Here is a 14,687-nt window from a genome sequence, read left to right on the forward strand (position 1 = left end):
AATGATGGAACTTGGAAGAGTCCCCGTGTTCACATAGCAGCACCTGTACCCCTGGTCTTTTCTGTGTCTCTTCCCTCCTGTTTATGACGTCTGGGATTCTCACACCGTCATAGGCACTAACGCTGCTGTCAGCCACTCCCACTCGTCCCCTTCTTGGCTACAGTGACAGACACTGCTACTTGCCTGCCACTACCCACTCTCCCCACAGTGACGCTGCTGGGCTCGGCCTGGATCCCTGGGATCCCTTTCCTGAATTCTGGCCCTGCCACTTGGCATGCTTTTGCTTCCAACCTGAGGGACATGTGACTCTTTTCAGGAGGGCTGTCCTTGTGCTACTGCGCCTTTGTCTCCACATAAAGAGAGAGACTGCAGTGCCTGGGCTTTGTCACCCAGGGTAGCCCTTAGCAAATAACTGACAGACATAGAAGTATGGAAGCCCAGATCCCCTGCCTGGGGTGGGGACAACTCTGAGGTGCAACTGACATTCCAAAGCTCTCCTTCGGATCAGGTGGTTACCCTTCTTATAACTTTGTCTGAGATTCATGCTCGTTCCCCTCCTTCTATACTGGTTTCTCCTGGGAGTGTTTCTTTTTTTAAATCACTTGCACACAATCTTTGTCTCCGGGCAAAGAGATATGCTTCTGGGATATCTAACATAAGACACAATCTTCTTTCATAGTAACAAAATCCTGACTTCTATTCTGGCACATGTCTTTCCTGAATAAAGGCTACATTTCCCAGCCTCCTTTGCAGCTAAGAATATGACTAAGTTCTTGCCAATGAGATATAAGCAGAAGTGCACTGTGGGACTTCTAGAAAGTTCACAGCTAATAGCAAGAGGTCATCTTGGACTCCAAGGACAGGGCACACCCTCGGGATGTGGGAGCAAAAATCTGGAAAAAGCCTGGAATCCTAACAACTTCATGGACCTGCCAATTGTGGGGAGCCATGATTTCTTGATGCTTTGGAGCTTTGAAAACTGGCTCAGTTTATGATTAACTTGTTTCTGCTCCTGAGGCATTGTCTTGCCTGCACCTGGAGGGCGCTTGCAAACTGCTGAAGTATGCAGTGGGAACAGCCAGTTTCTCGGACACAGATCACTGATGGCTATCAGGATAATTGATAGACTCTGTCATGGGATAATTGCTTTTGGGGAGTTCTTTAGTGATTTTGTAAGTTTCTGTGTAGAAGTTAAAAATTTACTTTCTGTGAGGTAATGCACACTCGTGATTGTTAGACTGCACGTACTCAAAGGGTATATAAACGGTGGAAGTGAATAAAGCCGATGTTTCAGCATCACTGGAGACCGACCGATCGCATCATCATTTGTGAGTGTCTTTTTTCATTCCCACTCCCCTTTTCAGGAACTGTTCGATTTGTGGCGGCTGGCACGTCACAGCCAATACAAAACACAGATTACCTACCACCCTTATCCCAACTTTTCTTATGTGACAAATAACTTTCTCTCTTGTGTAAGCCAATGTCATTTGATTTTTTTTGTTCTATGTGTATGTAACCAAATTTAATCCTAACTTATAGACCAGACCACCACTACAGAGGCTGACAAAAGACAGACACTTGCTTTTCCAGCCTCCTCTGCAGCTAAGTTTTGCCAGTGTGACCCAGTACTAGCCAATGAGATGTAAGGAGAGGTCTGGTGGAGTAAGAGAAGGGTTTGGGGGAAGAGGTTCTGGGAAGGATTTTTTTCCCAGATGAAAAAAACAAAGTTGTATGACATAGAGCTCTTTTGCCACCCTGGCTACCTACTCCCTGCTACCTGCCTTTGGTTGCAGCATGTGAAGATGTGATGTCTGGAGCTGTGGCAGCCACTCTATAATCCTGAAGTGACAAGTCTATAGACAAAAAGACAACGCACTGAGGATAGCTGTGCAGAAAGATGGAGAGAGCCTGAAACCAAAAATCACTGAATTCCCAAACCATCCCCGTGATCTCCCCCTCCACACTACTGGATAGGCTACAGTATAAACCAATTTCCCTGTTACTTGCAGCTGAAAGCAGCCTAACACCTACTGGGGCAGGGTGGGGGGGTGGGGGGGAGAGGCCAAAGCATTGAAACAAAATAAGGAAAACTTCATCTTTATAAGACCTGGAGGTGATAAATTCTCAAGAAGCCTACTACTGTAACCCCTTGGAGGGGAAGACAGCTGGGTTCTGGGGAGATAATTATCTGTGTTAGGCTGCCTCCGAAGGCAAGAAACTCCAAGGAACTTAAACAATGAGAAATGAGCTCCAGGATCAGTTGATTTGAGAGCTCAACAATGTCATCAGGAACCCAGGCTCCTCCCCTCTCTCTGCTCAGCAATTCTTCAAATGGGCTTCCTTCTCAGGCTGCTCGCAAGATAGAAGCACACTTTGAGGTGGCATGTCCAGCTATGACAAGGCCTGTGGAGTCCCATCCCCCATTACCCCTCTGACTTCTCCTGCTGATACTCTCCCCTTTGTCTTGTTCCTTCAGCTGCACTTACTTGCTTGCTCTTCTTCAAACATGCTGAGTGGACCCCTGCCTTGGGGCCTCTCTACTTGCTGTTCTCTCTCCCTACAGTGCTCTTCCCATACAAGTCTACCTGGCTTTCCATCTCCTTCAGGCCCCTACTCAACTGTCACTTGCCCGGTGACCAACAGTGGTCAAGCCTGCCTTGACAACGCTATTTAAAATGATAACCACTTCGCAACTCCCTATGCCCTTTAATTTTTCTCTACTGCACGTAGCCCCATCCAACACAGGGCACGTTCCCTCGCCTGTTTGATTGTCTGGGGCCCACCTGCCTAGAAGGTGTGCTCCAGGAACACAGGGATGCTTTTCTGATTGTCCCCCCTCATTGTCCCCAGGGCCTAGCAGAGTAGGTATCCCATAAATATCTGCAGAATCAAGGAAGGAAAGACAAGAAATGGACAACATCCAAGGAAGAAGTGGAGGAAGGATGATGTTTTCAGAGACTCCCCTCCCCTTCAATAAGACCCTCCCCCCAGCGTCTCATCCAGAATCAGGCATGCCGGGCCTCAACCAGTCACTGGCAAAGAGAAGGGATTTCCTTTAGCTCCAGTGGGGCTGGGGTCAGTGGGTGTTGGGGGTGGGGGTGTGAATCCCTGAACAAAATGAAGAGAGATGGAGAAAGGGACGCTGGCCGTACCTAGCAGTACCAGTTCTACCCTCCAACCTCTGGTTCTCCTGGGCTTTCTCTCTCGTGTGTGGATGAAAAACAATGACCATCTCATTCCTTCACTGTGTCTAAAAAGAGTTGTCAGTACTCACTGCCTCCACTGCCCTAAAGCCCCATCCGTGCCTCACCCAGCTGGAATCCAGCTGCCACCTCTGGCCTTTCAATCTGCCTCTCACCAGGGTTATCACTGACCTACGTGTTTCTAAGTCCAATGGGGCCTCTTGGTCCTTATGTGACTCTGCCCTGATGACCACTTCAGCCTCCTCTCCAGCCCCAGCTCTCCAGCGACCTGTCCCACTTCCAAGGTCATTGTGCTACAGTGACCCTCATCAGTGTCGGCTGCGTCTAGCCCCCTTCTCCACCCGTCCCCAATTTCATCTTCTGGGGGAAATCACAGCTCTAAGCCTTGGAAGACTGAAGCAAGTTCGTTGGAAACACAGTTTCGAAATCTCAGCAACTGCAGGGGAGAGAAACTGGGTCCTGGAGTTGGGCTGGGGGCGCGACCAGGGGTGGCGCCGGGTGGGCCGCGCTCCCTCAGGGGAAGAGTCTCCACTGCCCCCCTCGATCCCCTGCCCGCGCGGCCCTAACCTGACACCCCCCGCCCCGCGCCGCGGCGGCGCCGCCGAGTCCGGGCTCTGAGCCGGGGCAGCGGGAGCCCTGGCGGGGCGGGGCGGAGGGGCTCAAAGGCTGCGGGAAGTGCCGAGAGGGCGCGGCCGAGTGGGGACCCGGGCTCCCTGCAGCCTACCGTCCCGGGGGCGGAGGGGAGGGGCCCGCTGAGACTTTATTTCCTCGAGCGCCGGTGTGGCCGCTCCGAGCCCGTCCTGCGCTGCGCTAGCCCTCCGGTGTTCATGCAGCCCCGCCGGCAACTGCTGCTGGCGCCCGGGCCCGGAGGCCCACGCCCCACCGCCCCGATGTTTGCACTGCTGCTGTTGCTCGCCCTCCAGGGGGCGGCGGCGGCGCCCGCGGGTTTCGCGGGGTCCGCAGGGTCCGAGGACTCCGGGTGGCGCCAAGACCCAGAGCTCCAGAGCGGGCTCCTGCAGCAGGCGGCGCGCGCGGCGCTGCACTTCTTCAACTTCCGCGCGGGTTCGCCCAGCGCCCTGCGAGTGGTGTCCGCGGTGCAGCAGGGCCGCGCGTGGGTGAGTGCGGGAGCTACACCGAGGGGGCGTGCGGGGCACGGCCACGCACCGCGTAGGCGGTGACGCCTGTGAGCGCGTGCCTGTCCGCCCTGCGGCGGGTTGGTGACCGAGACAGAGCTAAGTGCGCCCGCGCCCGCGAAGTGTCCAAGGCGTGGACAGGGCTCATCGGTGCGCAGAGTCCTCGGAAAACTGGCGGGTTCTTTCTGGCATTTATGAGGCCATAGATTTTTCATAGGTCAGCTCCCATACCCGGGAAAGAGGTGCATGGCCAAATTGAGGAACAGGCCCAAAAGTCAAGGAGTTACCCTTGTCTGGGGTTACCCAGGGTTGGTTGCTATTGGGGTGGTCACGGCGGGCGCGACCCACCAGTGGCTCCAGCAAAATCCCTGGGCGGGATTTCTAAATTGTAAGCCAATTCCCACGCGAGGCCAGGGACAGACGGGCTTGCCAATTGCGGGCCACCATGCAAGGGCTTCAGGATGTGGTTGGAACTTACCTGTGGGCCTGGGTAGGAACCCCGGTAATCCTGGCGTCTGCTTTAACGGGAGTGAGTGGACCAGGTCTCAGTTTTCTATGTGAAGGGAATAAATGAGAACGTTGCAGGTCGTTGTTTGGTGCTGATTTCAAAGGACTGGCTGTAGGTTTTGTTCTGTGTCTATGGAGCTGCATTGCTTTCTTCATCATATAGAAGATTACAAAACGGACAGAACTACACTCAGTTGGCCCCCCAAAATTTTCTTTCCAGCAATTCCCAAATATTCCACAGAGCCTGCAGACTCAGCCTCAAAGAATCTAGTATTGAGTATAGAGTGTAAACAGAGTTTTCGAATGGCAGTAGGATTTTCGTTGAAGATTGTTCCAGACCTGGAACAAGACTGTCCGACACGGGTGGGGAAGGCCTTGGTTCCTCAACGACGTAATCCTGCATGAGGGTGGCTGAATTTATTGAAGATGAAATCAAATTGTTCCTTGGAAAAGGCAGCCTATTCCTGTCACCTGTTTTAATAATCCTTGCTGTCTGGGGGGGGGAGGGGGGGCAAAAAAACGTTCAGTTTTACTAGCCCAACAAGAGTAGTGAGGGGAACAGAGCTTGAGAATGTTTATCAAAATCAGAGAGAGCAGCCACCTCCCAAAGCCCAAAGAGGGTGTTTCTGAAGATCTGCTCCCTGGTTACCAGCCAGTGACATTCCCTACAGAAAACCATGTTCAGATTTCTAAGGTACACCAGTTTTCAAATGCTAGGAATTTTTATCGTCCTTCTAGGACCGTGAAAAAAAAAATGAAATGAAATTCTTTACATTTTTTACACATTTAGTCATCCCCTTGGAAAAAAATAATATACTTGGCATCTTTAATGGAATAAACCAGCTCTCAAAACCCAAGTGAGTTAAAAAAAATGCCTTTCCTCTTCCAAAAAGAGGTCAGTTACTGCTTTGCATCTGTAATAGTGTAATGTTCCTGAATTTTAGAGGGATGGATCCTCCTGTGGGGCCCAAAATGGGGGTGGTGGGAATAAGTAAATAAGTTAGAGGCAGACCTGCATGAGCGGGAGGAGGAGTTATGGAGAAGAGTCCACGGCATTGACTTTAAGAAAGAATAACTTCCTATGGTCATCTGGTTTACCTTTACATTGCCTCCAAAAATGGTTTTAAATGTTTTCACATTGAGCAGCCAAAGAAGAGAGGGCTTAATAACGTTCAGGGCCAAGACTCTGTGAAGCCTAAAGTGGTTTCAGTTTCTCCCCGGAATTCAGTGAAATTATTTTCCTCTATTTTTGGGGCCTCCAAATATCACCACTAAAGAAGAGCCACCTCAAGGGTGATCCAGGCAGCCTGGGGCAGGATGTGTCTTAAACTTCTGACCAAGGTTTGCCAGGGTTCTGGGTAGCAGAAGCAGAGGAGGAAGTGGCTGAGAGTGAGTGCTGGTTCCCACGAGGGAACTGCCATGGACTGCCTTCCCAGAAGGTGCAGGACCAGCTGCTGGGGTGTTGGGGGGAGCCCCGACACCAGCCCCTGCTTTGCCTCCAGTGAGCCATACTACTTAGAGAAGGTCATCAAAGTCTTCTCAGGCTATTTCCTCACTCGGAATGGAAATAATCCATGTTCTGCCAACCATGACAGGTACTCTTACGAGTCATGTAAGGTGTTATAAATATCGATTGTAAAGTATAAAAATGTTAGCTACCACTATTGCCTGAGGGGCAGTCCTTTCATCCATTAGTTATTTTTTGAGCACTTACTATGTGCCGGGCACTGGGCTAAATATTGTGGCCCTAATTCAGATGGGGTGGGATCATCAGGAAAGCCTCTGAGATTCATTCAGTTTAGCAGTCACTCAGCTGCCTGCATGAGGAGCCGAGGTACCACCCGCATGGAGCTTTCAATGTCGTGACTTTAAGGAATTTCTGCTTCAATTACAAGAGCAGTCATAGCATTGACAAGAAGTGAAAAATGGTAGATCCCCCCAAACTCTTGCACTCTTTATCCAATCAGTGCATTTTCAGAGCGAGCACTCACTTGCTGCACAATGTCTGTCATGCATCCAGGACTGACCCCAGGGTGAGCAGGTGGCTGGGTGGGTGAGAGGAACGTAGCTAGTAGGGATCCCTCTCCATCCTTGGGGGTCAGCGCGTCCCTTTGTAAGATGAGAGACTGTGACCAAGTCAGGGTTTTACAAATTAATGGCCCACTAGTGGGTTATGAAATCAGTTTAGTAGGTTGCAGTTGTTTTGTGTGTGTGTGTGGCGGGGGTTGTTTGTTTTTATTGAGATAGTTTGGAAATACAAACTATTAGAGTACATCACAGAAGTAAGGGTAAGTAATGCCTCAAAAAGTTTCAAATATATGTATATGAACTAGGTCATTATGAAAAATGCAGTTCTTGCTGTGAGTTTCAGCAAAAAAAAAAAAATTGAAAATCATTGAATCAAGAGATTTTTAAAGACCTCTTCTGGGTGGGCAATTTCCTTCATTGTGTTTTCTTGGTTCTGCAAGTACCTCTCATTTTAGAAACACTGTTGCCCTCTAGTGGTGAAATGCAGTAATGGCTGTGATAGTAAATGCAACCGAGCATTGAGAAGATGTCGGTGCTAACTGGTGAAAAGAGCCAGTGAGCATTCTGTTTACCTATTGTAAGAAGTGGTCACAGACACAGGCTTTTCTGTTCCCTCACTAACCCCCGCCTGATGCCATCTCCTTCCTGGTCTTATTCTTCCATGACCAAGGAGGCTTCAACTTTTCTGATATCACATGGCACAGCTCAGGACCAGTAGCAGGCGATTTTGAGTGGTCTTGTGAGTTCTCATGCTACCCAGGGTATCCTAGGTCAGCCCCACTCCCCTCTACTCAAGACTGCCCCTTACACTAAGACAAGTCTCCTCTGGCCACTCAGGAAGCCCTGGGACCACTGACCCCTGCCCCGAGCAGCCGGTGAGAGACCAGCCCTTTCCTGACATACTTGCATGGAGAGACTGGCTGAGATCTTTGAGTGCACACACTTCGTGATAAGTTCAACCCATTTGGGAATCAGCTGTTGTTTGGAGATTGGTCACTTAAGCTGAATGCCCTGTGCCCTGGACTGGACCATTAGTTAGGAACATAACTGAAACAATTGACCATAGTGGGGGGGGTGGGGGAGCGGGGAGTTATGCTCATACCTTAATTGCTTCAATTTAAATTAAAATCAATGTAAATGTAAATGTATCACCTATCTTTTGGTAAAGGGCCAAGGCCATTTAATTGGCGCTCCTTGAGGTCTGTTTAGCAAGAAGACATCTAGGTGGATCATCTGTGATTTGCATTTTGGTTTACTTACAGTGGAGGGAGCATTTGCAAAGAATACAGTGCATACTCCTCTATTTTTCCTTTTCCTTCTTTTTTCATGCCCAGTCTTGACTCTCCCACTCCCAATTCAACAGCAAGAGTTTTAGAGACTTAACTTTATCAATAACTTCTGCAGCATTTAACTTGGATTTTGTGGAAATGACATCTTTTTTGGGTACCCACTCTTTACCACTTCACATAACATTTAATTATGCAATTAGGTAATAAGTACACCCACCTTAAGCAAGTTTGGGAGCAAAACAACTGACTTTTGGTAAGTGTCAAACTGCGCCAGTGCAGGTGGGCTAGGCCCCTGTGGGCACCTGTTTGTGTGGCTGACGGCAGGCCACACCGAGCCTGTCTGCTGAGCCACAAGGCAACTAGGTGACCACCTACTGTACTGAGAAACACTTTCCTTTATCTCCTTTCAGTCTATAAAGCACTATAATAAAATACAATTCATGTAATTACTGTTCTTGAAGGCTTCCCTCCATTAACGTTGATAATTCAGAGGTGATTGTTCACAAAAAGAGGAAAGCGATACATTAAGCAGGCTATAGAAACAAAACTGGAGAATGAAAGGGCCACAATGAATATGGAGGGGAAAAGATAAGTAATAAAATACTAAAATGAAATGATCTTTACTTTCATACAAGGAAGGCTCCTAAGTGCTTTTACAGACACTGTGAAAGAACGGGGTGGGGTTGGGGGTTGCAGGATGAACCAGGCACTCACCGTTCAGTGCTCTCACACTGCCCTGGGGATGAACCATCACAATCCTGAGAGCACAGAACAGAGAGGCACCTGCCTTCCTTCCTCCCTCCGCAGGCACTGCTCCTGCTGGCATGGCACAGGTGCACCCAAGGTCTCCTCCCCACTTCCTGCCAGAGCCTACACCTGGTCTGCGGGCTCTGACTGCACAATCTGGGTGTAGCATGGAGTGAGAAAGGCCACCTGGCCCTGGGGGAACGCTTTGGCCTTGACCTCCTTGGCACTGTCCCACTCACCCAAGCCAACAGCACCCAGGTGAGTTAGCAAGTACGGAGGCTTTTAACCAGCTTCTAATAAATTGATTTTTGAACCACAAACCTCATGTACCAGGCCACAATATTTTCGACTGGTCTTCCCACATGTGGTGTCATAGCCATGGATGTGTGTGATCCCAGAGCGTTACTAGTAGCCCCAAATAAAGACCATGAGTGGTGGGTTGCGAATTTAACCATCAGAAATCAAGCTTAGCTGCACATGCTTCCTCGAAGGACCTAGGTTGTTCTGCTGGAGAGTGAATGAAATGACTGACATTAACAAGATTGGAAAGTTAAATACTCTCTCTCTCTCTCTCTCTCTCTCTCTCTCTCTCTCTCTCTCTCTCTCTCTCTCTCTCCCAAATCCAACCTGACCCTTGATCTCAATGTGCTGACACCCTAGAGATTTATGCGGCCTTGGCATTTATTTGCCTTTGCAGTGGTGCCTGGATTGAAGAGGTTTTTATAGAGCTGGTCCCACAGTGTCTGGGTATAGTAGCCACAGCCAGTCTACACTCTGGATTACTTCTTACGGTTGTCCTGGATGCCAGTGAAGTCCATTTATGAAAGCGGGTCTTGTACCATTGCTACGCATGAGATGTATGTGATTCCATGAGGCCCCAAGGAGAGGTGCCCACACAGAACAAGACATTTAGGATCACAAGTAATTTTGTATCTGTAGTGTTTCATTGCTGTAACAAATTACCACAAACTTGGTACGTGAAAAAAAAACCCATAAATTTATTCTCTTATAATTCTGGAGGTCAGAATTCCAACATGGGTCTCACTGGGCTAAGCTCAAGGTGTTGGAAGGGCTGTATTCCCTCCGGGGGCTCTAGTGGAGCGTCCATTTCCTTGCCTTTTCCAGCTTCTAAAGGCCACCTGCATGCCTTGGCTCATGGCTCCATCTTCCGTCTTCAAAGTGAGCAGCAAAGCACCTCCTGAGTGTAACACTACTGTCTCCTTCCTACGAGGTGGCTTGTGATGGCAGTGGGCCCACCCGGGTAATCCAGGATACTCTGCCCATTTCCGGATCCTTAGCTTAATCACATTGGCTGAGTCCCCTTTGCCAGGTAAAGCAACATTTACAGGTTCCAGAGATTAGGACATGGGTACTCTTGGGGGTGATTACTCAGCCGCCCGTACCCAGCTCCCTCCCGGGTGGCTGCTGGACAAGGAACTGTCCCCAAGAATCAGCAGCGAATCAGCAGCTCTCGATCCACCTCTTGCTTGGCTGCTCTCTGCAGCCCTGTTACTCTCACCTCCGAAAGCGCCTGCCCTCCACACCCCACCCTGGTACTAGACTGCCCGCTGCTTTGTGCCTGCCTTTCAACAGCCAACTGTGTTTCCACTCTGCACGTGTGTCTGCTTCTACAGGGCAGGAGGCCCGCAGAAGGTCCCTTTATCTCTCTCCTCTACGGTACTAGCATAGGGCCCTGCAAGACACAAAGATTGAATAGTTTAAAAATGAAAACCAAAGTAGCTGCAAGGGTGCTGGGACCACTGAACCCCTGGCACAGGAGGCCAGGCCAGGCTCTGACCATTCCCAGCCCTTCCAGAGGAGGGAGGGTGATAACGCCTGCATCCCTCTTACTACCAGCCTTTCTAAGGAGCCGCATGCTGAGCTAGAGACAAAGCAGAGGACACTGCCCCGGGCCATTTCTACTCTGTCTCCTTCCAAGGGTCAGAGACTCCTACCCAGAGTTGTCTGTACAGAAATGAATGCACAGTGTTCCAGCTCTATCTCTCTACTGCTTAATCCGCTTAAGCCAAGTGTCCACGTGCAAAGATATCCTTGGACCCCATGGGACAGGCCCTGAGCTGAAAGTCACTGACTTTTGTTCCATAAACTATATTCGCTTTATCTGGCATTGCCCAAGAGAAGGAAAATGCAATAAGATAATTTTGGGGTATAATGTAATACACTGATGCTCTCTGTCCAAAACATAAGAACAACACAGCAATTTTTATCCACAAATGAGTTGTTTACGTATCTCCAGCTAAGCCTGACTCATAAAACTAACCTTATAAAATGAAGAAGTTTGCTTTTACTGGAATGGCATGACATTTACATTTTCTTACCAAATGTGAAGGCTGGAGGGGACATTTAGAAGCCGAGTCTGTTAGGTCAGGGTGGCCCAGTGTGTGAGGGAGGAGAGATTAACATCACCTAAGAACTCCTGCAACCAGAGTTGTGCCCACCCCCTACCCCCACAACCTGAAAACATGAAGTTTAAAGTTGTCACCACCGGCTCTCAGGCAACATGAAGGGACCCTGCTTAGCAACCAATGGCAGAGACAGGAAAAACAAGGGACAGCATCTCTCCAGAGCACAGGGTTTGCTTTCTGTAGATTAGCTTTCAGCAGAATTGTGTCTTTGGAGACCCAGAGTCCCAGTGTCTTGTGGCAGTAGCACACACCGAGGTTTCTCTGGGCACCGTCCCTGCTCTGCCATTTGCTCTAAGGTTTTGAGTGAGTGTAAAGGGGGGTGTTACATTTCTAATGGGCTCTTGGAATAAGTACCTATGCTCCATCCCTCATCAAGTTCCTCAGGTTTATTTCCAATACTCACACCCTATTTCAATGATTCTACTTTAAACAAACAAACAACAAACAACTATTATATCATATCTCATATAAAGATAGTCCAGACACATGGAGCTGAGGTCAAGATGGTGGCTGGGGGCCCGGATACAGAAGTTCTTACAGGGACATTATTCCAGAGCCATGGGTCTCAGACTTGAGCTACAACAGAATCCCCTGGAGCGCTTGCTAAAGCCCAGGGTGCTGGCTCCCAACCCACATTCAGATTCAGTAAATCTGGGGTGGAGCCTGGGAAGGCGCCGTCTAAGGACTTCCAGGGGCTGCTGGGATGCTGCTGGTCAAACAACTACACTTCGAGAACATCTCTCGAGATGTTGAGGAAAACCACTGACTTCTGAGGGAGGGGTAGGAAATGACAAGTAGCTCCAGTGACGGTCATTAGAACGCAGCTCAACAGGAAGGAGATCTGGTCGTGACAGTTAGGTCTCTCCAAACGCCTGAGGGTATCCAGAGGACTAAATGAAACGGAGGAATGTTATCTCAAAGTTTAGTGACCCCAGAGTCTGGCAAATCAGGTCACACTGCCTTAGAAACTGAAGGAGGCCGGTCTCGGTGACAGGATGTGCTCTTTTTCAAGTAGGACATTTGAAGAAGGCAGTCTGGACCAAAATAGTTTTTGAAGAAAATTCACTCTTTGCTTCTGGTTATGTGGATGGCTATCTTGCCATGCTAAAGCATTTATATATGCACCGAGAAGTCAAAACTGAACATTCTAATAGCAACTCTGCAAAGTCATGTCATATTTTCAGTCAAAAGCATCAAGCTTTGTAAAGCGTCAAGGTTTGCTTTCGTGTCAGTGGATCAAAGCATTTTCCTCTGGTACCCCTCCATTAACTTGCTCGTCTCCCCAACTGGCTGCAACCTCCAGGCCCAGACTCACACTCTCTTCCTTGTGCTGGACGCCCCTTTCTTTCTCTCCCTGGTCTCAGTCCTAACCTTCCTTCGAGATTTCCCCACCTGTACTGGCTCGTGCTCCCGGGAATACCTTGCCAAGAAGAGTGCATCCAGGGGCTCCTTCCAAAGTCTCAGGTCATCTTCACTTCCATGCTGCTGTGGGTTGAGCTGCATCCTCCAAAAAGATGTATTGAAGTCCTAAACCCCCAGCCCCTGTACCCGTAAATATGACCTTACTTGGAAACAGAGTCTTTGCAGGTGTAATCAAGTTATGATAAGGCCAAAGAAGATTAGCATGGGCCCTATATCCTATGACTGGTGTCCTTATAAGAAGGCCATGAGAACATACAGAGAGAAGAACGCCATCTGAAAACAGAGGCTGAGCTTGGAGCAATGCAGCTGCAAGCCAAGGAGTGCCAAGGGCTGATAGTACTGCCAGAAGCTAGGAACAGGCCGGGAAGGATTCCGCCCAGAGTCTCAGAGGGAGCACGACCCTGCTGACACCATGATTTTGGACTTCTAGCCTCCAGATCTGTGAGAGAATCCATTTCTGTTGTGTTAAGCCTCCCCGTTTGTGGTCCTTTGTTACACAGCCCTTGAAAACTCATGCACAATACACATGCCCCTGCCTGGCTGTCTCCTTTCCAGAAGGTTTGGGGTGGCCTTGTCTACAGGCGCCGTGGTTGTAAGCACCGTCCCCCACCGACCCCACCCCCACCCCCCACACACACCCCTGGCAGCTTTCTTCCCACTGTCTCTTAGAGAGAGGTTGCTGGCTCTGTTCGTCTACACCATATGCAGGCAGACTGGCAGCTCTGGGGGCTGGCTTCATTACTCACTAGCTCTGTGACTTTGGGCAATTCCTTCTCTTTGGGCAAATGTCTCAGGATCTTCATCTTTAAAATGGAGCTGGCAATAGTCTTTATCTCAAGAGGCCCTTGTGATATAATGAGTGATGCACGGCCTCTGTGTAGAACCACGAGAAGCATGTGTGAGAGCTCACTGTACGTAGTGTAGCTTTTACCCTGTTTCCCGCCCAGTGGCTACAGGATGCTTCACACACAGGCAGTGAATAAATGCTTGATGTTGATTTGATAAGGATTTGAGAAGCATTTTTTTCTACCAAAGTACACACACACACACACACACACACACACATACTGTGATGAGTTCAGTCCTTTGTAGATTTTCCATTATACTCGTTTCTCAAACAGGACGTTAAAAGTGGCCTGTCTCATTTCTCCAAAGAGGACATACGGATGGACACCAGACATATGAAAAGATGCTCAACATCACTAAATATCAGAAAAATGCAAATACAAACCACAGTGAGATATTACCTCACCCCAGTCAGAATGGCTATCATCAATAAATCAACAAGCAACAAGTATTGGCGAGGATGTGGAGAAAAGGGAACCCTCGTGCACTGTTGGTGGGATTGCAAATTGGTGCAGCCACTATGGGAAACAGTATGGAGGTATATCAAAAATCTGAAAATGGAACTACCTTATGATCCAGCAATTCCACTTCTGGGTATTTTTCCAAAGAAATCCAAAACACTAATTCAAAAAGATATATGCACTCCTATCTTTACTGCAGTGCTATTCACAATAGCCAAGATATGGAAACAACAAAAATGCCCATCAGTAGACAACTGGATAAAGAAATTGTGGTACATTTATACAATGCAGTATTACTCTGTCATAAAAAAGATTGAAATCTTACCTTTTGCAACAACATGGATGGACTTAGAGGGTGTTATGCTAAGTGAAATAAGTCATACTGAAAAAGACAAATACCATATAATCTCACTTATATGTGGAATCTAAAGAACAGAATAAACAAGCAAACAAACAAAAAAAGCAAACAGAAATAGACTCATAGATACAGAGAGCAAACTGATCGTTGCTACTGTGTTTCCCCGAAAATAAGACCTAGCCGGACAATCAGCTCTAATGCGTCTTTTGGAGCAAAAATTAATAAAAGACCCGGTCTTACATTACTATAATATAAGACCGGGTCTTA

The 14,687-nt window shown here is 48.6% G+C and overlaps 1 protein-coding gene across 1 annotated transcript in view; it reads left to right on the plus strand.

The window, feature by feature from the left end:
- Positions 1–3,905: 3,905 nt before the first annotated feature.
- RARRES1 (retinoic acid receptor responder 1) overlaps positions 3,906–14,687 on the plus strand; it is a 31,200-nt gene continuing 20,418 nt past the window's right edge. Inside the window, exon 1 of the mRNA XM_033129296.1 lies at positions 3,906–4,318. Within this exon, the coding sequence (XP_032985187.1) occupies positions 4,031–4,318 (288 nt within the window). The 5' untranslated portion in view covers positions 3,906–4,030. The remainder of the gene's footprint in view (positions 4,319–14,687) is intronic.

The sequence above is a fragment of the Rhinolophus ferrumequinum genome, chromosome 2 (genome assembly GCF_004115265.2).
Source record: "Rhinolophus ferrumequinum isolate MPI-CBG mRhiFer1 chromosome 2, mRhiFer1_v1.p, whole genome shotgun sequence".
NCBI lineage: Eukaryota > Metazoa > Chordata > Mammalia > Chiroptera > Rhinolophidae > Rhinolophus > Rhinolophus ferrumequinum.